The 25,646-nt window shown below is 33.4% G+C and overlaps 3 protein-coding genes across 3 annotated transcripts; 1 reads left to right on the top strand and 2 right to left on the bottom strand.

Moving 5' to 3' along the window:
- Window positions 1-5,550: 5,550 nt before the first annotated feature.
- On the bottom strand, window positions 5,551-12,635 carry LOC111996653 (uncharacterized). Its single transcript, XM_024028644.2, has 3 exons — window positions 12,516-12,635; window positions 6,850-7,098; window positions 5,551-6,585 (listed from the first exon to the last, which is right to left on the bottom strand). Exons 1-3 carry the CDS (start codon window positions 12,633-12,635, stop codon window positions 5,551-5,553), a joined length of 1,404 nt encoding a protein of 467 aa, XP_023884412.2.
- A 3,654-nt stretch (window positions 12,636-16,289) lies between these two features.
- Window positions 16,290-17,510, top strand: LOC111996652 (cation/calcium exchanger 4-like). The gene is given in 3 exon segments (XM_065760500.1): window positions 16,290-16,788; window positions 16,791-16,856; window positions 16,859-17,510. Coding segments are annotated over 3 exon segments (993 nt in total). The 3' UTR covers window positions 17,287-17,510.
- A 4,685-nt stretch (window positions 17,511-22,195) lies between these two features.
- LOC111996638 (protein LURP-one-related 6) lies at window positions 22,196-24,137 on the bottom strand. The gene is made up of 3 exons (XM_024028626.2): window positions 23,841-24,137; window positions 22,656-22,901; window positions 22,196-22,541 (listed from the first exon to the last, which is right to left on the bottom strand). Exons 1-3 carry the CDS (start codon window positions 24,084-24,086, stop codon window positions 22,398-22,400), a joined length of 636 nt encoding a protein of 211 aa, XP_023884394.2. The 5' UTR covers window positions 24,087-24,137; the 3' UTR covers window positions 22,196-22,397.
- Between the last annotated feature and the right edge of the window lie 1,509 nt (window positions 24,138-25,646).

Below are 25,646 nucleotides of genomic sequence, written 5' to 3'. Positions count from 1 at the left end.
TACTCTTATACAATTTTGCTTAAAGTTTTGGTTGGATAGTATACGTAAATGTTATTATGAATCTTCTTTTTTGTTGGTCTCGTAAATTATCTTATGCCGTTAATATCAAATTTATGCATCCGTCCTTGTTCAAATTTCTCACATGTACCTCCACTAGAAAACTGTCCATCTGTATAGGACATGGTTTATCTCTAAACTGTTTGGGAAGAAAATTTTTATAATTCACTATATGAAAAATTGAAGGATTATTTATGTTACTTTAAAGAGTCACACAGTTTGTTTAAATAATTTATTAACTCATGTAATACACGTGGATGATTGTATAAAAATATACACATAATAAGTTGAAAAATATTTCTCTAAGCTAATTTGGAAGAAAACTTTTTCCATTTGTAATTTACAAATGGCTGCTGTTGGGAAACTTTCATGAATGCTACATAAAACCTCATACATGATACAACCTATATTCTCCTCTCACGTCTTACCAATCAAAAGCAGTTCTGGAGACCTCAAACTCAATGATCTATCATTTCAGTCTATTAAGCAGCATAGATCAGATTGTGTGAAAGCTTTTATTAGAGCAACACAGCAAGCATATGATTAAGGTAAGTTTGCAAGGGTTCAGGGTTATTCACAGCCTAACCAAATTTGTCATCAGCATGATGAAACAGTTGTAGCGAGTGCAAAAAATCTACTCTCCTAGTCCTCAGGAAGTTTTTCAGGTCATACCCTTAATATCTCAGCAGAAAGAGTAAAGATTGTGAGATTTTTCATTTTTGTCACAAACATACATTGGTACTAACGAGCTTAATTACTTGTGGATGAGTCTGACACAACGTATTATTCATCACTTTTTTTCTTTTTCTTTTTGAGAAACATTCATCACATTGAATGCATGAAAACACTTGGTGTGAACATTCATTGGTTTTAAAATAAGCCTTAGATGAGAGTGAGCCCCCCCACAATAGAAGTTGGAACTAAGAAAGAGATGCGATTGAGAACCTAACTTATCTGTAATGATCGACTAGAAGATGATGAGGGAATAGGTGGAGATGCTGTAGTTCTAGAGCACAATGCAATATTCATTGAAAGCAATAAGCAATGACAGAGATAGTATTGCACGAAACAGAATAGTTGTCAGTGTGTGCATGTTTTGTTCAAGTAAGAATTATAGAACAATTGTGGTTAGTGACAAACTGGATTTTATCTTTGGTGGGCCAAAGCATGAATTAGAAACATTTTACCATAGAATGAGAAATTTACTAAGATTCAGAAATAAATTTTTACATGAAAATCCAAACTATGATTTCCGATATTCTTCTAATTAAAAAACCAAAAAAATAAAACCTGTACAATGATTCAAGAAGAGAGACAACTGAACGTAGTTTTATCCAAAAGTCTTAGCTATATTAGCACCTTATGGGTTCCAAATATTATCGCAAATACAATAAGTCCAACGGAAATTAATGACTGAGAGAGAGACAGAGAATCGTAGAGGTGTACCAGTGCAATCGTGGCTTATGAAAGAAGTGAACATTCATTAAAGGAGCTTCCCATACATTTTTTGGTTTGTTTTTGGGGTTTAAACCATACTGAATTATGTTAACTTCGTCTTCTTGGATTTCACGTGAGTCTTCTCAGGGTTTTCAGTATCATCTTCTGAAGAGCTTTCAACAAGTTCATCAGGAACATCATTAGGAACATTATGTTTGGTGATGAATTCCTTCAATATGCTCATGCTTTCCTCTTTCATTGAAACCAATTGATCGGAAAGAACACCCTCATTCTTGCAAACAACATAAGTTTCAGGCCCAAGGCAAAGTGTGACTCTAACCCGATGATGCTTGGGAGGAAACAAATCATTAGATTCAGCCTCCATCATAGCCTTAAAATCTGCATGTTAATCAGTATAAAAATAGATTTTATTTACTGGTCTTGGGCACAAACAACTACATATCAAACCAACAATAACATAAACACATTGACCACAATTGTGACAGGCAGACATCAAAGTGTGGCTTTAAAACCCAAGTTTTGGGAGGATTCACATCATATATATATATATATATATATGATTTCATTAATGAAGAAACAAAGAAACATCTGCTTTTCAAGAAAAGGAGCATTTAGAATTAAGAGTATACTTAGCTAAAGCATGAGCTAGAGTTCCCCTTCCTCCTCAGCGATTCAAAACTACATTTTTTGGTAAGTAAAAAGTATGTAGCAGATGTTGCAGTATTGTGAATGATATAAGATCAATTTTAGCCCATCATAAGTTCATAACTTTCAAAACTCTAAATTTTCATCAATATAAAAACAGAGTTTTATTTTTATTAGTAATTTACAGATGTAAAAACAACAGAATATTAAAATAACAATAATATATACACATGGACCCGCAATAGTTATGCATATGCTAATTTGTGACAGCTTATGCATATACATGCAACAGTAACACAGTAAAGTGGCACGTCATTTTTTGGAACTATGGGCATTATACTGAGAACCATACTAATATCATTTTCAGAAGACAATTTCAAAAACCAACTTGAAGCTGAAAATACTAATAGGGTACCCCCCCAAAAAAAAAAAAACCACCACGTGGGGGGGGGTGTTAATTTGTTCATTTTTCGTGGTCCATTAAGCCCTTTATAAACATTAAACCACAATTTTTTCCATCCAAATCAAATAGGGGTAAAAAAACTAAGAGTGTGTGTGTGTGGAGGGAGAGGAGACATGGTCATAGGGAGTAGAGAGAAGAGGGTGGAAGTTGGTGAAATTTTAATAAATCTGATTTGTGTGCTTTAAAAGGGGAAGAGCTTGAAGGAATTTGGAGGGGTATAATACTTCTCCAAACCTTCAATTTTTATTTTTTATTTTTAATAATTTGATAGTTATAATAGGAGAAGGGATATGAACTCTGAATATTCCCTTTGAAAACATCAAGATTCAACCAAATTAGGGAAATTTGGCTAGAGAAATGTGGGGTTTGAGTTATATATATTAAAAAAAAAATTTAAATTCTCAAATTTAATCTTATATGTCAATTTGTATTATTTTCATTAAAATTCACAAATAAGGGTTTATAATTGTCAATTTATGTTTAGCCTAGAAAGCTAGGCTTTCTTTCCAGCTTTTAGTCATGTAGGAGTTTGTTCCTCCAATAATTAATAATGTTGTTATGGTTGATTTACTAGCCTTGGAATGATATTCATGATGATCTTTTTCTCCAAAAAAAGAAAAAGAAAAAAAAAGAAGAGATGACAATTTCCTTCCCCTCTACTCCCCATACTTAAATTTTAAAACATCCAAAAAAAGCTAGGGATATTTATTCCCTTTCCTCCTACTTAATTTTAAAAAACATCCAAAGAAGAGGAATGGACATTCATCTCCCCTCTCCTCTCCTTCCCCCTACCCTCTACTCCCCTTCTCACTTGAAACTTAAAAACACACTATATATTTATGTTGGGTGGAAAAATTATTTAGGGGAAAAAAAAGCGCTCATTCAGGCTAATTCCAAGCACCACCAAGATTTTTTCAAAAAATCCAATTTGATTTTTAAGCATGAACAACACTGAACACTTTTTGAAAGTTTCCATGCTCCTCCAAGTCCTTTGTTTCCTCCTTCATCTTTAGTTATTATCCATCCACCATATGCTACCCAGAAAGTCCCTTGTGCATATAGCTACAACAATCTAGTCATTATCGGATTTGTGCAATCAAGACCAACTGTTAGATATATGCAAATGGGTCCAACTTCTTTGATGAGATTCAATTCCTACCCACAATTAAGATAAAATTTAAACACATTTAATTTCAAATTTCCTATCCATCATGCTGGTGCAAGAAGCAAATTAACTCGTAACCTAGCCACAAGTAGTTTTTTTGGGAATTGAGCACAAATGGTGTTAAGTGTTGTTTATGCTTAAGATGAAAATGTGATATTTTTTAAAAGTCTTAGTAATGCCTATCATTAGTCTAAACCCCAAGGATTGTTTTTGTGTTTACCCATTTATTTACCAATGAATCATCATCCCAATTCAAATCACAAACTATTTCTTTTAAAAGAAAGAAAGAAAAAATATCAATATATTCCCTTTGTTGCTTGATTTGAAAAGAAAGAATAATTTGAAATAATATAAAGTTAATCCTTAGAATCATTCTCTCAATTCCTCTCCCCCAATTCCTTGAAGATGAAGTTAAATAATGAAGTTCTAAACATTCTCAATTCACAACCCGACTATACCAAGGAGCAATCCCATGCAATTTACAATCTTCCAAAAATTTCATGAAAAAAAAAAATCCATTCAAAAGAATTATTCACACTATTTGAAATGATCACCCCAAACACATTAAGACACCACAAAACTTAATAGCAACCCAAATTAAGCCACCATAAACTACCCCACCCCACATAGGGACGGAGTCAGGACTTGGAGTTAGGGGGGGCAGAAGTATTAAAAAAAAAAATGAAACTCCAAATAAACATTCATTTAATAAACCATCAACAAAGAAAAATACACAAAATTATTGTTTTTTAAGATATTACAATGCAGTTATTTATGAAAATGGAACTTGCCGTCTTTTTAAATCTTCGAAATCATCTATGATTGAATCTGTACTAATTGTCGCAGCAATGTCCCTTTCAATGAATAACATCATAGCATCTAACAAAAACTCATCTTCCATTTTGTTGCGAAGGTCAGTTTTGATGACATTCATAGCTGAAAATGCCCGCTCTATAGTTGCAGTAGAAACGGGAAGAGTAAGCACAAGCTTGACCACTCTATAAATAAGCGGATAATATTCTGATTTTCTAGTTCTCACCATCCATTGGCACAATTCAGAAATATTTTTCAAATTCTTGAACCCTGAATGCTGAACTACATCATACTTATAAAGATCAAGTTCCTTTTTCAAATCATTCTTTTCATCATCTGTGAAGTCTATTGGATAAAAATTATCTACCAATGAACAAATATCACTGACTTGAAAAGATTCATATGCCTCTCGAGGGTCTAGAGCTGAGCTAAGCGTAAGTAACTCCATGGCATGCTCACTAAACCGATGATTTAGTTCCTGTAATTGAGAATCTATTCCTGCATTAAAAATATCTACTTTATAATAATGCTCATTTCTAAAGTCCTCTTGTTGATGACGAGATCGACCAAATCTTGCAACATAACAAGCATTCATATCAGGGACATCTAAACTACTTTCCTTACAAAATGATATCACAGTAGCTAGTAAGTCATCCCATTTCTCATCTCTAAATTGTTGAATAAGTTTTTTAGTGGATGAAACTAAATGCATAACATTTAAAATGTCTTGCGATTGGTTTTGCAAAGCTTGACAAAGTTTATCCGTGATCCCCATAGTTTCATTAACAAAATGCAAGATGAAGACAAATTCAAATGAAATTAATACCTCATAAGCGGACTTTGCTTCTACTTTTTGTGAAGAATTTCCTTCATCCATAATTTTTAGTAGAACTTCACATGTTGGACTAAACAACTTTATCAAGTTAGAAACCGATTTATAATGCGAACCCTAACGAGTGTCTCCAGGTCGCTGTAAAGTGACCATTTGATTAAGTCCTTTCCCAGTCTCAAGCTCTTCAATATCAATCAAATATGCAATGTCAGAAGCTCTAGCAATTTTTAATTGCTCAATTCGTTTGCATGAAGCACGAATATTATTGATAACCAAAATCAATTTAGTGAAAAATCTATTAAGAGGGACAACTGCTTTTGATGCTCCTACTAATGCCAATTGTAAGCGATGTGCAAAACAATGAATGTAGTAAGCATATGGACAATCATTCAAAATCAAAGCTTGTAATCCATTCCACTCACCTCGCATGTTACTTGCACCATCATACCCTTGCCCCCGAATATTTTGGATATCTAAGCAATAATTAGAGAACAAATGATATATCTCCTTTTTAAGGGTTACTGCTGCAGTGTCAATAACATGAACAATCCCATAAAATCGTTCTCGCACAAAGCCATTTGTATCAACATATCTTAAAACCACAGCCATTTGCTCTTTCATGGACTCATCACGAGCTTCATCAACCAATATGCAAAACTTTGCATCACCAATTTCTTCCTTAATTGCCTTCTTCACTTTGGTTGAAATAACATGTAGAATTTCTTTTTGAATCTGAGGTGATGTGTAGGTGGCATTTTTTGGAGCTTTTGCCATTATTTCAACAATATTATTATTATAGCCCACCATCAAATCCAATGTCGTAAGAAAGTTTCCCCGATTGGTTGAAGTAGAGCTTTCATCTCGACCTCTAAAAGCAATAGCTTGCAAGGCAAGATGTCGAACAACATCAATTGAAGCCTTCAATCGTACTCGATTATTTGCAATTTGTTCTGAAGTGAAATTGCTCACTACCCTGTCTATGTGTTGAGACTGGTTCATCAAATCTAGACACGCTTTATGGGCAATTCTATGAGTGGAGTTAAGATCTTTCCCCATATGAAGACTAAAAGAACAACTTTCACCATTTCTAACTTTCTTCCAACTTTTAAATCCGTTAACTGTGAATGCATTTTGTCCGTCATGCCCAGTTGGCTTATGAAAGAGAAAGCATGGTAGACAAAAAGCGGCATCTTTTTTAGGAGAATATTCAAGCCATGACTTAAAGCGATCATCTTCATACCAAGAACCTTGAAAGCTTTGACCCTTCTTAGATTTTTAAAATTTTTTAAAACGAGGCTGGTATGGACCCAACTTAATGTAACGTCGCCGAATCTCATCTCGTTGATCAACATGATATGTATATATTTGTCTACGCAATCCAGGATCAAGTTCTAATTGCAACAAACTCATATCAACCTTTTGAAATTTTGTTTGAGAATTTTGCTTAATAGGGACATCAAGATTTTCCTCAACAGGTTCAGGATTTTCCTCAATTGGAACGTCGAGATTTTCCTCAATTGGGACATTAGGATTTTCCTCGGCTGGGACATCAGGATTTTCCTCAACATTAGTGGTTGGCAATGTTGCACCACTAATATTAGCTTCTAAATCATTTGAAACTTTTCTTTTAAAAAAATCAAATATGGTAGTTGACTTTTTCATAATCTACAAATAAAATATAATTTGAAATTATTATGTTATTATATGGTCAATAATCTACAATCATTACACACAATAGACAAATATTATGCACACAAACATTCAACAACTAACCAATAAATTTTAAAGATACAAATAATCTAAAGATACAAATAATCTCTTTAATTATTTATCCAACTTTAATATTTTAAAAGACACTAACTAATAGACAAAAACACTAAAGACAAAAAAATTTTTAAAAAAAATCACAAAACATCACAGCCATTCACTATTGCTAAAGACAAAACTACGAAAAAAAATATATATTATAAAACATCAATGGACTGTAGCTGTGTGTGTGTTGTTTGTCAATATCAAATGCAACTTTTTCAATTATAAAAGAATGCTAAAGACAAAGATGGGTATTGAATCAGATTTTTACCTCTTTTAACTCTTTCTCTAGTATATTTTGTCTTTAGAGTCTCTACTCTCAGGTCTCTCCGTCCCAGCCCCCAGGCTCCCAGGCCTCAGCGTGATAGCGTCCCTGACTGGCTGTGGCTGACTTCCTGCGCTAGTTGCTTAGTTGCTCTGTGCCCTCTGCCGAATTCCTCTCCTCTGTGTTCAGCCGTAAGTTAGGTTTTCCTCTTTTTTTTTTCTTTTTTTTTTTTTTTTTTTTTTTTTTTTTGAATGGCTTAGAAATCCCCTTCTTTTTTCCCTTTTATTATATGTGGAAGGTAAGTTAGGGTTTCTACTCCTAGGCTGGGTAGATATCTAATTGGAACCGACTTTGCTTTTTTTTTTTTTTTTTTTTTTTTTGCTTGTGTTTATTTTGGAGCGTTGTTTGGGCTTAATTTTTGTGGTTGGCTAATATTTTTTCTATAGCATTTAAAAATATCAATAATATTGTTAAGAGGGTAAAGTGTAATTTTATTGAAACAAATGGTAAAAATAATATATTATATATATACTAATTTTTTTTTTTGAAAATCTGGGGGGGGGGCCCACTGCCCCCCCAGGTCCAAGAATAGCTCTGTCTCTGATCCCACACCATATCTATAAATTAACTATTTATTCAACTATCCCATGTCCCTGGTGGCCGCAAACCACACCCAAACAGTTGTTGGGATATAGTCTCAAATTCCAATTGTGACTTGAAAAGTTAATTGAGTTTCCTTGTTGAAAATGAAAACTTAATTTGGTTATTTTTTGGTTTCCTTATTGTGAAAGAAAATGTTATTTTTTGGAGTGGATGGAAAACCTAATTCTTGTTAAAGAATTAATGTATTTCATATTCATTAAGTAATAGGATTTGAGTATTTTAAATAGATAATACTACAAAAATTTTTATGGCTTGGCCTAGGGACTCTCCTTAGAAGGAGAGGGGAAAAATTATAGAATTGGGCGTGAAATACTGAAATCAAGAGAGAGAGAAAAAAAGAATTTTTTCTTGGAAGGTAAGGCAAGGTGAGAGATAACAAGGTTTGTGTTTTGTTAACAATGTTATTTTGTAAAACACACAAATCAAGGAGAATTTGTGAGGCTTATTTGTGATGTTAAAAAGTGAAGAAATAAGAAGATACTACAATGAGTGCAATGAGTGTGTGCAAGGGTAAAGAAAATAAGGAGATTTTCTTTAATCTTGAGACATGCACAAAATAATATATTATTGTATTTGGTGTAGATCTCAAATTAGGCATAAACTTGAAAGAATATATTTTAATTGATTTTATAATAGTAAATTATTCGAAATTTGTCCCATAATTTTTCATATTAAGGAGAAAATGTTTTTCACATATATTTCTCATGGTTTTGAAATTCGGACTGAACCGTATGGTCTGACCCAGTTAACCGTGAACCGTTCATTAAAACAGTTCTTTTATCTTCCAAAACCAGCATAAATAAATAAGTCAGTCAGCCGTGGAAACCGCGGTCAAACCGCCCTCCGCCCGGTTTTAAAAACCGTAGACAGTTCTCATGGTTCATATCAGAGCTTAAAAAAGCAAAAAAAAAAAAAAAATTACAACGCCTCGCCATTGTTAAGAAAATCCGAGAAGGCAAAAGAAGAATCAATTGATACACAAAACCAAAAAGAAATAGCAGTATAAGAATTACTTAATCTTCAATGAATCAATAATCTTTCTTAAAAAAAAAAAAACTCCTTTTACAAGATCCCTCCAAAATAGGAAAAAAAAAAAAACTAAAATTTTCTCTTACACAGCCGCAATGTCCACACTGTAATAACTCAAATGTTTGCCTCCACAAGTCGTCCGACGCCAGTCACAGCTTCAATCCTTGTCTTCTGCAGCCTCCAGTCGACGACTAGTGAGCAATGTCTCTCACTGTTCTTGTTTCTTTGCTGAGAACTCTCATCTCATTATGTCATTTGCTTGTTGAAGACTTGAAGTCTATCTATCTATTTGGTAAAAGGGACATTCTGGCCTTTTGCCCTTAATTTTAAAAAAATTTAGCAATATGCCCCTGTTTTGAAACTATATAGGTTCGTGCCCCTGTTTCGATACTCGATGACCTTAAAATTGAGTTACTTAAAGTACTCGATTGGTTTAAAATCAAGTTATGCCCAATCAAACTTTAAAAAAAAAAAAAAAAAATTGCATGAAACTCGATTAAATGGAAATCGAGTTCCAAAACGCCACTATAGGGCTTAAAAACGCCACTATAGGTATAAAAAACGCCACTATAGGGCCACTGAACGTGGTATTCAGACTTATAAAAAATTTTTTCCAGAAAAACGCTACTATAGGTATTAAAAAATGCCGCTATAGGGCCACTGAACCTAGTTTTTAGACTTATAAAAAAAAATTTCCAGAAAAACGCTACTATAGATATTAAAAAACGCCGCTATAGGGCCATTGAACCTAGTGTTCAGAGTTATAAAAAAAATTTCCAGAAAAACGCTACTATAGGTATTAAAAAACGCCGCTATAGGGCCACTGAACCTGGTATTCAGACTTATAAAAAAATTTTCCCTGAAAAACGCTACCATAGGGCTTAAAAACGTCACTATAGGGATTAAAAAACGTCACTATAGGACCCCTGAACTTTGTTTCTTATAAAAATTTACATGAAACTCGAGTTCCTAGAGCTCGAGTTCTATGCAAATTTTTTTTTTTTTTTTTTTTTGAGATTGATCGGGCATAACTCGATTTTAAACCAATCGAGTTTCGCGTTGAAACTTAATTTTATGGTAATCGAGTATCGAAACAGGCGCACGAACCTATATAGTTTCAAAACAGGGGCATATTGCTAAATTTTTTTAAAATTAAGGGCAAAAGGCCAGAATGTCCTTGGTACAAGTAGTTTCCACTTTCTAGCTTAGGAAATGAGGCCTGCCACTTTGTGTACCACACTCTATCAAGACCACATAAATTTAGATTTTCACCAATATTTATTATATTTAATTATTAGTTTTGTTGATATTTGTGTACCACGGCAGCTTTTGATTTTATCAACTCACTTTTTTAATATTTTAATAATATTTTATGTTAGATTTAAATTTGATACCAGTGGTTTATTATTTGTTTACTTCAACAGTAGTTTTGATAAATTAAGTGTGTTTCTTTTGCTAAATAATTATTGGTTGATATTGTAATAAATTGATTGCACATTTATATAAAGTGTACCATTGAATATATTTACATAAAAAAATATATAATATTATACACATTTATTTAGTTTATAATGTAAATGTTTATGTAAATATTACCATGTAAATTAATAATTTTCTTTTTGATAATTAGTAGATCAACTATGATATTGTTATATGTTTTGTTTATTATATTTGCTTAGGATTTCTTATTTTTTTTTATTTATCTTATGAAAGTTATGATATAAAAAAAAATACATTTGAAAGATAGAACTCTGTATTTACTTGGACTATTTTAGTATTTTTTTTTCATTTTTTACTAATTTAATATATTTATCTTATAAAAAAAAAAATTTAATATATTTATTTATATTTTAAATAATTATAAAATTAATTATGACGTCATCACGGTTCAACCTAGATTCGACCTCGGTTTGACCTTAAAAACCTTGAACCTCTCCCTTTTACGGTTCAATGAACGGTCCGGGTCTGAAAACCTTGATATTTTTGTGTTCTTACTAGAGATTGATATTTTGACTTGGTAATTTTAGTGATAATATTTTTGGGGGATTGATTAAAATTGTTGGTTGTTTTTCTTAATTCACACAAGGCTAGATTGATACCCAATAAGTGGTATCATAGCTCAAGGTAGTGTGCAACAAGGTGGCGAGGTGTTCAGGCTCCTTTTGTAGGTGATGTGTAGTAAGGTGGCGAAGTATTCAGGGTCTCCCATTCACAATTGGAGCTGGGACATAAGAAACCTAAAAGGTCCACGCAAATGATCCTAATAAAAGGCCAATTGAAGGAGTATTGTTAATGGGTGCTAATTCATGTTTGTAGCATGAGGTGTTCCTGTGCACAAGGAAGTGTGGGATTGGGATGGATTCTCATGAATGAGCATGCAGGATTGACACATAGTTCCCATAAATTAACACATGATTTTCAACTTTTCATAGATTGACAAGAGGTTCCCATAGATAGCATATGAGAGGCCTATAGATAACACACTAGTGAAGGAAAGAAAGTTAATAGGTAAAGTGGAATGAGTAGGACTTGTTTGTTGGTCCAAGTAAAGGCCTGGAAGCTCATAGATAGGCAGAGATTCACATATGAAGGAAAGATGGTTAAATATACACGTGTGAGCGAAATTTCACGTTACATAATAATAAGAAAAATGAATTGTTCATATATCATAATTTGGCTCAAACTGAAAGGTTTAAAATTTTAGGTTAAGTGATATCCTATATTGTAATCACAAGATTCACAACAACAAATACATATACAGTATACTACATAAATTAGCGAGGAAATGGTGCCTACGTTCTTTTTCGGGTGTTTTTGTACCCAGCCATTGACAACTCATTTGCCATGAGAAACATATTTCAGAGCATTAAAAGATGAGAGAGCTGTAGTTTGTTTAACTTGGACTTAATTGTGGGTTCCAGTTAGTTTGTGGGTTCCAGTTAGCTCAACTGGTAAAGTCTCTGATGGTTGTATAAGAGATCTGGGGTTCAATCCCCGCCTACACCAAAAACTGATTGGTGTCTTGGTCTGATAATAAAGAGCAATTATCAGGAGCGGACGCCATAGGTTGAAACTCTCTCAAAAAAAAAAAAAAACTTGGACTTAATTAATTAAACTTGGAAAGATCAGATGCGAATCAAATTTTTAGCAACTCTCAGAATATATAATACTGGTTCCAAGATGCAAAGAACCTAGAAGGACCTAGTCCTGTCCTGTTGAATAATGAAGGTATTTCATTTTAAACTTCCAGAATGTTTTAGGAGCCGCCCATCTTGGTAAATTGCATCGAGTGGGAAGCCCATTAGCCCAAACGTACCAATAGGTCCAAGCCAGCATCTTGTGAATTGTCATTCAAAGGAAGCACAACACCAAATTTGCAAGCGTTTAATGCACAAGTACAACGTGCAGCAACTGTAGGGTGCAATGCATTTGCCATAAATTATATCAAGGAAGATGATCCTTTCATTTTCAAATAGACTGTCCATTTACAATGGGTCCATTTGGATTGAACTTAATATTGCTGAAATTAAAAACCAAAAACTGAAAATACTGTAACAAAATAATTTTTAAATGTGTGAATAGTATCGTGGGACTCATTTTTAATATTTTTTATTACGTAAACAGTACATGAACAGTGATAAACAGTACATGAACAGTAATTTTTGTCTCTTGCACAGTAAACCCATGTGAGGTTACTGTTTATGCGCAGGAAAAAAAGAAAAAAAAAAGAAAGAGAAAACGCTGAAATGATAAACGTGGACGCCGAACCCAAACGCCCTCAATATGTTGAAATATCAGTACTCCTGCAATTTTGCTAGTAGACTCTAGCAATACATTTTGGTATAAATGGTCTTGATTAATAATCAAACTTGCCGGGAAAAAAAAAAAAAATCAATGGTATAAATGGTGTCACAAACTAACAATTTGCTTTTCGGTCATTGTAATTAAACAATAGTTCATTTTATAAAGCACATCATATGTTAGATTACAAAAATTTAATTCAAAACTACACCAATAAGTCACTTTTGTGTAGTGCTCATCTTAAAATAAACTTGAAATTAAGACAATAAATATAATTTACCCATGTAAGGGTGGCAATATTTGACACGGCCCTCTAATAAAACAAATTTTTGACCGGTTTATGTTTGGTGTAAATGGGTTCGTGACGAAATAGGTTGACACGTTTGGACACAATTAATAAACAAGTCAATTTTGTGTTGATTTGCTTGACTTGCAATCAACCAAAACAACCTGACTTAGATTATAGATCCGTTTGGATACAACTTATTTTGCTAAAAATTGAAAACACTTTAACAAAATAATTTTTAAATATGTGAATAGTGTCATGTGACCCATTTTTAAATTTTTTTTTTTTCTGAATAAAGTGATTTTGGGTCCCGTGACAATGAGTAAACAGTGCGAAACAGCGCTCTTTGTCTCTAAAAGCTGAAACGCGTGCATAATAAAAAGAAAAAAAAAAAAGAAAAAAAAAAGAGAGGAAAACACAAAACGCTAGACGCAGGAAAATTCCTATCCAAACGCTCACTATGTATTTTTTAAATTTGGGTGGAACTTCATTGTATTTTAGATTTTAAGATATTAGTATTTTAATTGACATTATTATGAAAATGCAATTTGTGTATAATTTATTTATTTTATTTATTAGAATTTATATGACTACAAAATAAAAAAATATGTTAATAATTTTTTTGTCAAATTCTATAAAATGGGTTGAAATGGGTCTTTCAGTGACCCAACAAAAAATGTATTTTAAGCATGTTATATGGATGTTGAGGGCCATTTTTTGAGAAGTCATAAAGAAGAAAAGAAGCCCAGCAACACAGACCAAAAAAAAGCTGGTGAAAAGATAGAAAACAAGAACCATTAGGTCTAAGCGGCAGGAATAATGGATCATAGGTCTATAAAATAAATAAATGGGTCTTGAGAAAGCAAATGGGCTCAAAAGAGCCCGGAAAGAGAGAAATAGCGAATAGCAAACCCATGGGCAGTGTACGATGTGGAAAAGAAAGAATCGGCCGCGGTAGGCCCAAAGTAATGCAAACAAAGAGAGTAAGGGATTGATGGCAAGCCCATAAACTCCAAAGATGAGAATGAGGTAATTGGGCCGGGAAAACCCAATGAAGTTAGTAAAAGCCTATGGGAACACAAAGTTAGAAAAAAGGGCCAAGGAAGCTCAAGGCAAGTAAATGGGCCAAGGATACCCAAGGGAAAACAAAAGAGACACAGGAGCCCAAAAGTAAGAAAGCTCATGGTCATGCTAAGCTATTTGGGAAAGAATACACGGCAAGCCTAAAAAAGGCCTGGTAGGATCAAGTCAATAGAATAAGAATGACAAAGTAATATGGCAGGACATGATGACAATCAAGAAATAGGCTAGAAGAAATGTGAAGCTCAGTATCAAATGAAGCCCAGCCCCTAAGGGGAACAATGAATTATAAAACGGCCCACATAAAAGGACAAAGAAGAGCGGCAGACTGTGCAAATAAAGCTCCAGACCGCGGCAAACGCATGAGCAGTAAGCAAATTTTGGATATATATGAAAAGGAAGCACGCGCAAGGCCCAAACACCACCAGCCTGTACCCAACCAATATGAGACGTGGTGGGGTCATGGGTCAGAGGTAAAGGGGGGTATGGTTTGGTGGTGGGGAGAGGGAAAAAGACCTGTTCTGCGGCTCCTGTCCAAGCTCTTTTGGGGGATACGTCCTGCTGGGATGACAAACCACCCAAAAGAAGCAAGGTTGAGGGAGGAACCTTTAGGTGGATGCCCTGAGGGATAGAGAAAGAAAGCACCTATACCGTGGCAGGAAAGGGTGTCATGGCAAACTAATGAATAAAACAACCTGCCTTTGTCTAGTAAAGGGGAGTGGCACATAGACGAACCCTTGGTGGTTGGCAGGTACACCCAGACCAGACAAAGGTGGTTAAGGGGTAAAGTAGTAAAACCTGGTCGCGGCAGGCACTATAAGAAGACCATTGCCGTGCCTAGAAACGGTATCAAAAAACAGGAGAAGATCACGAAATAAAATAAAAGGAAAGTAAAAACAAGGGACAGAAAAAGATAAGAGAGAAAATAGAAAACATAGAGAGTCAATACGGTGGGCATGCACTAGTAGGTCGATTTCCCTCTCTCCCTCTTAAAATCCTACTCTCTTCCAAAAAAGTAAAAGGGATTCCTTTGGGCACTAACCATTTAGGTCCAGTTCCCTCAAAGCCATTAATCCCCACAGCAGGATTTTTCTTGGGAGATTAGTTGCATTGAGAGAAAGCGTTCTTCCTCTTTGGTCTTTTGCTTCTATGGACCAAGCTCAACTTGATTCATATTTATTCTTGATTAACTCATATTATCACTTACTTCTTTATTTCTTTGTAAAAACCATTGTTATCACTGTGATTATGTTTCATAAATAGGGATTACTTAGTCATTTTCTATTAAAAAGTCAGTGTACTCTTTTTTTGTTGTTGTTATTATATATGTCTGCCATAACTCATTTGAAACAGCTCTGCCTACCATAAGTATGCTCTTGGCAAATAAGGCATAGTTTGTGCATAAGCCGGCCCAAATTGAGTTACCGTTGGACCGGTCTCAACTCTCCTACTCAAAATACTCGGGCCCATTACCACAAAAGGCAGCTCAACGCACAGTACATAAAAAAGGTCCCTACAATGGGTCAGGTCCAGTCAGCCTGCTTAATAAATGAGTCATATTAAGATTGAGGGATTTTAATAGTTATTACAAAGTTTGGATAAGGGTTGACTAGTGTAGTAGAATACCTCTACTTTGACACAACATAAACACGACGCATCAACATGAATTGCCACATGTACACTTATTTTTGTCCTTCCTTTACTTAGGAAAGAACAATGATAAATTATAATTTAACTCTATGCGGTTTGACCCTATCACAATTTAGACCATAAACTTTCAATTATTATATTTGATTGCCCAAAGTTTGAGCGAAAATGAAATCATTAGGGTTATGTCGAAATAAACTCAATGATTTAATTTTATTTCAAATTTTAAAGGGTTAAAATCTAACCTTTGAAAAGTTTATGTGACTAAATTGTGATATGATCAATCTCAATGATGATTCTATGTATGCCTCACTGCTTGAATCTGACTCTCAAAGTGAGGTACCACATCTCCAAAGTAAGTTGCCTCAATGGATGTGGGCTTCAAATGTGGCAATCTATTCAAACCAGGGCATGAAGGCTGGTTCAGAGAGTCCGAAGTCCTATTGGGGTTCGAATGATGAGGACATGGAGAATGGAAGTGCTTACTGCACATTTTCAAAAACTTTAGCACTGCTGGAGCTGCCGTTGATACTCCCGAGACGGTTGACAATACCAATAGTTGAGGAGGAGCGCTGGTCAAAAGGGTATGCTATTGCAAGTGCTTCATTTGCACCCATTCCTTTGGCATTTTTGTGGAGCACCCAGGATGATGTGAGTTCTTTGAGTGGACAAATAGCATATTTTATTGGTGTTGTTTTGGGTGGTATATTTGGTGTTCTTGCATATCTATACACAAGACCTGATGAAGCACCTCGCAAATTTTTATTTCCATGGGTTTGGGAGGATTTTTCATGAGCATTATCTGGTTCTACATTGTTGCAAATGAGCTTGTTGCTTTGCTGGTGGCCTTGGTGTAATTTTTGGAATTAACCCATCAATACTTGGAGTAACTGTATTGGCATGGGGAAACTCAATGGGTGATTTAATGTCAAATGTTGCACTGGCAATGAATGGTGGAGATGGTGTACAGATAGCCATGTCAGGATGCTTTGCAGGGCCTATGTTCAACACGCTTGCTGGTTTGGGGATCTCAATGCTGCTTGGAGCCTGGTCTAAGAGACCTGCCTCATACATGGTTCCCCAAGATAGTAGTTTGGTTTTTACTATGGGATTTCTAACTGCAGGACTTATTTGGTCACTTGTTGTGTTACCAGGAAATGATATGCGCCCTAACAAGGTGTTAGGAGTTGGCCTTATAGTAATCTATCTAATATTTCTCGCTTATAGGATGAGCACATCCATGGGTGTTGTGTCAGTCATAGGTGCCCATTGACGACTTGTGTATTCATCACTAGCATGGTCATATTTGATGATTTCTGAACCCGAGAGCACAGCTCCTCTTGATGGTGGTCGGTTCATCCTTGTGCCTATATTAGATTAAACTCATGCAAACCGGGTTTAGTGTCGAGTAGGAATGGCAGTGTTAATGCCATAAATTGTGTCTCATAGCAAATGAAAGTAAATATCATTGATGATATATAACAAATTTCATGTTGATCCAGAAGAAATTTATCCTCTATCTGTTATCTAAGCTCTTGTACCTCCTTCATCTTTATCCAGTTTTGATCATTGTGATCTGCTTAGTGCTATAAGATTATTAAATGTGATATGATGGCTGCAAAATGGATGGTGTGTGTATATATATATATATATATTTTTTTTTTTTTAAATTTCTCTTTGCTCTTAAAATTTGTGAAACTCAAGTTTTTACAATATTGGCGCATCATTTTCTATTTCTTTTATTCTTTTGAACACTGAAATCTTCATATGGCAATTGTTGTTTTAGGCTTTAGCTTCCTGCTCATACACTTTGGACGCTATCTCTCCAAAATGTACACTTGAATTTAGATTTGTTTATTAGTGTATAATACAGTCTGTGGAGAAACTGAGTTAGCTGTTTCAATTTTTTTGCATTACCTGGAGTGCTGTCTGTAATCTGTTCGGTCATATAGGCTTAAATTCTACCCAACTTGTTGCAGCAAAAAATAATTTTGGTATCTGTGTGGCTGCAACTACATGATATCCATGCTTAATGTTGAAGTCTTTGTTTTAGACTATATCGAGTGGTCTTTAGACATTTTATGTCCAAATAGGCCATTAATAATCAGTAAGCTTCATTGATATTGTGCTTAAGTGACTTCAAACAATGTTATGACTTCATGCAGTAGCAATTAAACAATCTTGCTTGGTCTCTATTCAATTGTGTTTTATTTTATGATACACTAGTATGTAACTCCGTGCTATCGCACAAGACTGGTTAATTATAATGATGCTATTAGCCAATTTTTTTTTTTTGGTTTATCACATGGATGATAGAATTAAATCAAACAATGAAAAATATATATTACATTTATTATTTAAGTAATGCTATTGGTCTTCTTTTTTTTTTTTTTTTTTTTTTATCATACATAGGATAACATTAGATAAAACAATGAATAAAAAAAGAGAATATTGCATTTTATTATTTAAGTGATGCTACAATGAAGAAAAAAGAGAATATTGCATTTTATTATTTAAAATATATAAAGGGACATTAAAAAATAAAAACTGATTATTGAGTTTGGAATCTTCTTAGAGGCACCAATGAAGCACTAATGTATGAGAGTGTGAAGTAAGGAAGAGTAGGATGGAACATTGTGTTTGAACCCGGCCTTACTCTGAGAAATCCGTAAGGAGGAGGAGAGGGAAGTATGTGGATCTAGTTGGTAGAGGTTGAAAGAGGAGGAGACACGGGATGACGATATGAAATTAGGAGGAGATGATGTTTTACTTTTATAGTCTTTCTCGTTGGTTCTGGTTGTGGGATTAGAAGAGCTCCAAACTCTATTGAGATCACCCATAAAAGTGTGCAGGTAAGATGTTCTAACTTAGGCTAATGAGCATTATCATTGTAGTTTTCTTGGCTTCCGTGTTAAATGTTAATACATCATTTATTTGGGCACAAAAATTAGAAAATTTAGATAAGATACATGATACAAAATTAGAGTCAAATTTATAATCTAATTAGATTTTTTTTTTTTAGTTTTGATTAGGACAAGTGGCACAAAATTGAGAATCCAATTAAAATCTAATTGGATTTTCTCTCTGCTCCACCTATTATTATATATATAGATATATAGATTGGTAACTTATAGAAACCATCCAATAACAAGAAGCAATTAAACAATCTTGTATTGTACATTCGCTGGTTATAGAATGACTTGAGAGTGTTCTTGTTATGCACCTCCCCCCCCCCCCCCAACACACACCCTCTCGTTCTCCCTCTGTCTCTCTCTCTCTCGATTGAGCATGTCAGAATTTAGAAGTCAATTTATTCTAATTTGTTGATTGTTAATGGCAGACATCTGATATAATTAGATTGATATAATCAAACTTCTGGAATGATGGCACATATGTCGAATTTTATTTTATTTTATTAGTTTTCTCTCATAGATGAAGATACAGCTTGCAGACACACATTCATACCAATTCAATGGGCTCTGAATCTGGATTAGTGCACCATATTTGAGTGTTTTTATGCGATTTTCTTGGAAGAAGTTTCATTTTGCTTGACGCTTGGTATTTGCACATGGGGTGATTTTATCTTTGCTGTAGACGTTTTGTTGCATATCAACAATGAAATTGCATTGAATGTCCATGTGGAAAGTTTGATCATGGGTTAGATCATGGTTGTTTGAAAATCAAATGTATAGTTTTTGGATCCTTGCGAAAATTAGTTGATTGTACTTTGCTTGCCTTTAAATGATAGTCAAAATCCGACCATTTATTCCTGAAAGTATGGTATAGTTGCACAGAATCACAAAAATCTCACTCTAAGCTTCTCCCCTTTTTTCTGTACATCAATGTTGTTTCGTTTTTACCTATGTTAAAACTTAAAAAAGTAATAAAACTGCCCAGGTTAGTCGTTGGTACTTGGTGAACTGGTAATATTGAAAATTAATAAGTGCCTGTGTATCTTTTAGCCAAGAATGATTCTGAACATGATAAAATGACAGTGTCATACATACACGAAGCTTCTTATTTTATCTTTTCTGCTTAAGTTCAAAATGGATGGACTTACAAATGTTGGTTTTTGGATACAGCCTTTAATGGAAGTTCAAAAATGAAAGATAGCAGCTATATAAGACCAAAAACTCTTAAAAAGTTGAAACGTCAAGTGAAAAATGTTTATGTTGATGGATCGGCAACTGGATAGATCATTATTAAAATAATAATAATAAAATAAAAGAAATAAATAAAATATTTGAATTAACTTTTCAAAGAAAATGGAATATAATCCACTTAAGCCCAAGTCTATATTTTTATGACCATAATATATGCGTCTTTATTACTGGTTATAAAAATCAAAATTTTTATCTATCATAGTCAGTTTCAATTCTAATCAATAATAATCTTTCCACTCTCTTCTAGAATGGATATAATTTCAACCTAGGTCATTCAATCCATAATAACTGCAAAAAAAAAAAAAAAAAAAAAAGAAGAAGAAGAAGGAGGTAAAGACACTGTATTGGTTTTTAATGTACGGAAATGTTAAGGAATGTCCTAAAAACATTAGCTTAGGAACTAGTTTTAGAAACATTTTAGAGGAAAATAATAACGTAATTAATTTTTCTGGCAAATTTTTATATTTTTCATGAATCTTTAGTGCATTCTTTTTCTTCATTTTCTTTGAATGCTTATCCACTTTCAAAGCATCAAAAGAAAAAAAAAAAAAAAGAATCGACAAGAAAGACTTCTTAGGAAGCAAAACTAATTCTCAATAACCAATATTTGTTTCGTTGAATTTCTTTCATGCATTGTGTACAACAGAAGCTTTAATTTTGATGAGCTTCACAAGAAAGGATGCTAAGGATACAAGTCATTGCATATTATTTAGATGATCTATTGATTTTTTTGTTCAATTACCAAAAACAAAATATTTTCTTACCCCAAAAACAAAAGGGCACTCCATCCTCAAACTCAAAGATGGCCATGCTAGAGCATGGAGACATCAACCTTATCTCCCTGGCTTGGTGGTTAAGTTGGCTCCTCGTGAATATGCTCAAATGATTGCCTATTCCTTATTACTTTTGTTGTGGAAGTCATTTAGTCCAATGGTAAAGTTTTTCTTTTTTATTTAAATTTTGTATTGTTGAATAAGGAATTTAGGATCAAATTCTAATTATACTATAAAGAATTTTATTGGTGACTTAACTATTTTTTTTTTTTTTTTTGAGAAACAATTGATGACTTGACTTAATGGTAAAGAAGATGTCATAAGTTCAAATATGATATTTTATCGTATTATATATATATATATATATATCATTGTCAATTCAATTTTTGGACTCCTCTAAGCTTTAGAACTGATTCAAATCTTAGAAATCAACTGCAATTAGACTACTGATGCTTCCCTATTTACTTATGGTAGTTTTAGTTCTTAGCATTAACTAATAGTGCATGACTAATTCATGGTAATAGTATGATATTTGATAAGATGGTTTTATAAGATTTTCCTCTCGCAACATGTGAAACTCACATATAGTATATTGTAAGAGAGACGCCTCTTGAAACCATTGAATAAGAAAAGTTTTTGGAAGGGGCCGGGTGTTGAGGGTGGAATTGAATTTTCTTTATTTTCTGTCGTTGGAAATCCAAGTGATGGACCCATTATACTTTTAATTAGAATATGTTTGCATTGTAACCCATTATACTTAATAATTACAATATTTTTGCATTGTGTCCGCTATTCACTAAGATTCTTTGTTTCAAGATAGTGGAGTATGAAAATTAAGTTAGGCTTGGTGCAAAAGCAAGCGTGTTTCGTCTAAATCAGCATGTCGCAAGCACAAGTCCAAAAATTAAGTGGGGGAGTGTAAGATTGTCTACCAACACTCTTCTAAATCTTGAAAAAAAAAATGTAAAGTTTATGCCTTTTTTAATTGAATATATTGGAAAAATTTTTAATGTAAAAGGAATCTCCATTGATATTTCTTTTCTTTTTACTTTACTGAACAATCTCAGTTGAATTATTATAGTAGTTTACCTGACGTATTTATTTAAAAGTAATCAATGGAGCTGTCACTTATTAATAATATTTTCAAAATTCACAAAAAAATCATTCCAAAACTTTAAAATATATTTCAGCTCAAGTTCTCTTTATTTAGAAAATTGAACAATACCACTAAAATACAAAACTCTTATAATTACTACAAATGTAATAAACGGAATAATATATTACTTGGAAAAAAAAAATCAACAATAAAGCCATACCATAGTCCTAAAACTTTAGGGTAGGTAAAAGGCATGATTACATGATAGCATCAGTTATATGTGGAGAATTACTTCTGTTCTCTCATATTCTGATGTGACAAAAAACATTAATTATTTCGTTTGCTATATTAATTAGCACCTCGTAGATTCACCATATATATAGTCGAGAGTAGCAATGACACCAAAAACAAAAGCTTGATCAATGCCTGGTTTCACCACCACATGGTACAGATCCTTGCTAGCCATCAATTCCTGCACCTCCTTCTTCACTCCAACCTGCACTTCATAAACAACAAATCCTTATGAAAAAACCTCAGACAACATTGATATTAATTAATTTGAGCATCGCAGTGTACAAGTTTATAGCCAGAATAGTATCAATTCAATTACCTGCGCCACAATGTTGCCTTTGCCGTCGATGATGCTACAATCTCTATCTGGGAAATAGCCTTTGATCGTAAAGTCCCAATCTTTGTTGCTTACCCTGGGTTCCGTGGAGATTTTCATTGCATTGTTCCTAACCAAACAGGAGTTGGGTTCTTTTAAGCTGAAAACTAACTTTTGAGACCCTTCATAATCAAAAGTGTAACCTTTCCATTTCTTGTAAATGCTTAGAGCCTCGACCATTCCACCCTTCTATTTTTTTTTTTTTTAAAATTAAAGAAAAGTATAAAGAAAAAAAAAAAAAAAAAAAGGAGAGAAAGATGTCAAAAGTCAGACGACAAGAATAAATTCATCTTTTTGGTTATTTAAACGTGTAAATATTTCTTAGTATAAGTTTGTGCTGTGCGTTTTTTAGCTGGGTCCCATGCACTGTTCACAGAATTCGTAAGTACGAAAAAATGTAAATCAAACTTTAAAACTGGGTCCCATGACACTATTTACACATCTAAAAATTATTTTGCTACAAGGTTTTTAGTTTTCAATAATAAATAGTATCGAAACAGATGCTTAATATATTGTGTATATGCCTTAATGCTTGCTCAAGAAGTCATCAGAAAAGGAATACTTGTAATATGATTATTTTTTCAAGAATTTTTCTTTTAAGAAACCAAAAAAGATTTTTTTTAAATCCTAAACATCTTAAGGCAATGCTTCAATGAGCAGGCTTATATTTCTAGTCCATGTATGGATTGACAATTCCACCGGCATTTCTTGTTTTAGGGAATCATGTTCTTGTACTGGAGACTAATGTTCCTCAACGATGGTTTTCCCCAATTCTCCCTTCTAATCCATAGTTTTGAGAGAATAAAATCTTCTCCATTTCAAACATATTTATTTCATAACTCAAATCAAATATTACAGGTTTAAAAATGTATCATACCGTGTTATTTAAAATTTTAAAAATAACCTTTTTTATTTCACTTGAAATAAATAGACCAATGGTACTTACTAGCTAAGCTACATATAAATTTGAAAAAAATGATCAGAATCAAAGCATCACCATCACTTTGAGTCCTTGAGGCCATCCAAATTACCATGCCAAATATCAAAGACGTTTAAATTAATGCATGTCTGCATGTGTGTGTGTGTGTATATAAAACTTGGTTGTGGTGTACAAATTTAATTAGGTACCTTTCGGCGGATCAGCAGCAAAGCATCTCCATCACCATGGCCATCTCCATCTCTCAGAATCAGCTCATCTTTGGTGCCAAGAATACCACACCCATCAACCCTGAAAATCACCTTCTGGTTACAATCTGTTACCACAAAACCTCCTCCATTTGTCACATGTGGCCTCCTCCTAACTACAAGGACAACCTGTGAAGAGGAACAGTAAGTTTTGTTTATGATTGGAATCATACTAGCCCTTGTACCCATCTTTCTCTATACTTCTTTCAAGCTTCGTATTGCTCTCATAAATGCAACAATACTCTTATATATAATGTTGGGACTTGGGAGGAAAGGAAAGAAGCTTTCTTTGTTTCTTTATTAAATTCAAAAGGTTCGGCAAGACTTGACAATGCGATTCATTGGAGTCTAGAAAGTGAAGAGAATATGTGGAATACATGGACATTGCTTGTTGAAGAGGAGAACTGATACCTCACTAGCGAACTGGATGGGAAAGTCCCCGGATTGTTTTTATTAGTTTCCTACTAAGGGTGCATAGGGATATATATTAAAGTTTGATATATTATAATTTATTTATTTTATTTTAATTGGTAGATGGGTATGGTTTCAACTTTGAATTACATATATAAGACATCACAAACAATGTCATTACCACTTGGCTATCAATTAAAACTTTGATGACATATTAGAATTGGTGAATAATAAAAGTAGTATTAGTATTAGGTACATATATAATATAAAAGTGATTTTATATCAATCACATGAGTCTGTTTGTTATTGATTTTTTCATTGGACTTTTTAGTTAATTTGACTGTGCAGTTTTTTAAAAGTTTATTTGCTAGGCTATGCTTTAACTAACTTTATTTAAATAAACAAATAAACTTAAAAAAAAAAAAGCATCCAAATACACTATCACATTAATTAGAGAAAAAAGAAAAAAGAAAAGAAAAAGAAGCTACTATCCTAATAAATTCCAATGATTGAGATGAAAGTCATTGGTTGATTGAAAGCAAAATGAAGTTTCCTTATAACTAAACAATATACATTCAAAAGAGGCTTTTTGAGCTTTTTGAAATTTGCAGCTTAGTGGTTAGGAAGAGAATCATTTGAAAGATATAAGTCTTAGTTTGACAGAGGACACTTGAACACGATTTCCTTTCCTAGGGTATCTTGTTAGGGTGGATTTCGGAGTAACGGTTGGCTCACCTTAAAATGCATGCATATGATCTAGTTTAAAATTTATCACGGAATGTATATCCTGACACGTGGCAAAAAAAATATGTCGCTGAATACTAAAGGTTTTTTATTTTGCTAAGCTAGTAGGCAAAGACCAAGGTTATTATATAAGAAAAGAAGACAGCTTTTTCTCTTTGATGGGGGGTTTCAGAGAAATGATGGGCTGGAAATTCTTTTCCTTCCTTTTTTAAGGAAAAGATGAAGACTTTTCAACCTCACCTCAAGATTCTAAAGATAGCTTCTTTATATATAAAATCATTATTCATTTTTTTTTTTCGATTGAAATGCAAAGAATCTATATTATAATCAAAATTAAATGGATTAATTGCATTGCCTACCCCCTCCCTCACCCCCATATAAAATCATCATTCAAATTTCTATTATTTCGATTGAAATGTANCAAAAAAAAAAAAAAAAGGAAAAAAAAAAAAGATGACCATTCCCTTCCCATCTATTCCCCATACTTAAATTTTAAAACATACAAAAAAAAAAGGGAGGGATATTTATTCCCTTTCCTCCTACTTAATTTTAAAACATCCAAAGAAGAGGAATGGACATTCATCTCCCCTCTCC

Source organism: Quercus suber, unplaced genomic scaffold, assembly GCF_002906115.3.
Source record: "Quercus suber isolate HL8 unplaced genomic scaffold, Cork oak 2.0 scaffold_370, whole genome shotgun sequence".
NCBI lineage: Eukaryota > Viridiplantae > Streptophyta > Magnoliopsida > Fagales > Fagaceae > Quercus > Quercus suber.
Note: the sequence above shows the minus strand (reverse complement) of the source record. Positions and strands in the feature narration are given on the sequence as shown.

What these genes read in the sequence shown, in the direction of transcription:
- LOC111996653 (XM_024028644.2), bottom strand. Translation starts at nt 12,635, where the DNA reads ATGGCAAATGCATTGCACCCTACAGTTGCTGCACGTTGTACTTGTGCA. An exon ending in ATGCTGGCTTGGACCTATTG is followed by an intron (nt 7,099 to 12,515) that starts GTACGTTTGGGC and finishes TTTTATTTGTAG; the next exon opens with ATTATGAAAAAGTCAACTAC. An exon ending in CTCAAACAAAATTTCAAAAG is followed by an intron (nt 6,586 to 6,849) that starts GTTGATATGAGT and finishes CTCTTTCATAAG; the next exon opens with CCAACTGGGCATGACGGACA.
- LOC111996638 (XM_024028626.2), bottom strand. Translation starts at nt 24,086, where the DNA reads ATGGGTACAAGGGCTAGTATGATTCCAATCATAAACAAAACTTACTGT. An exon ending in TGCTGCTGATCCGCCGAAAG is followed by an intron (nt 22,902 to 23,840) that starts GTACCTAATTAA and finishes AAAAAAAAATAG; the next exon opens with AAGGGTGGAATGGTCGAGGC. An exon ending in AAGGCAACATTGTGGCGCAG is followed by an intron (nt 22,542 to 22,655) that starts GTAATTGAATTG and finishes TATGAAGTGCAG; the next exon opens with GTTGGAGTGAAGAAGGAGGT.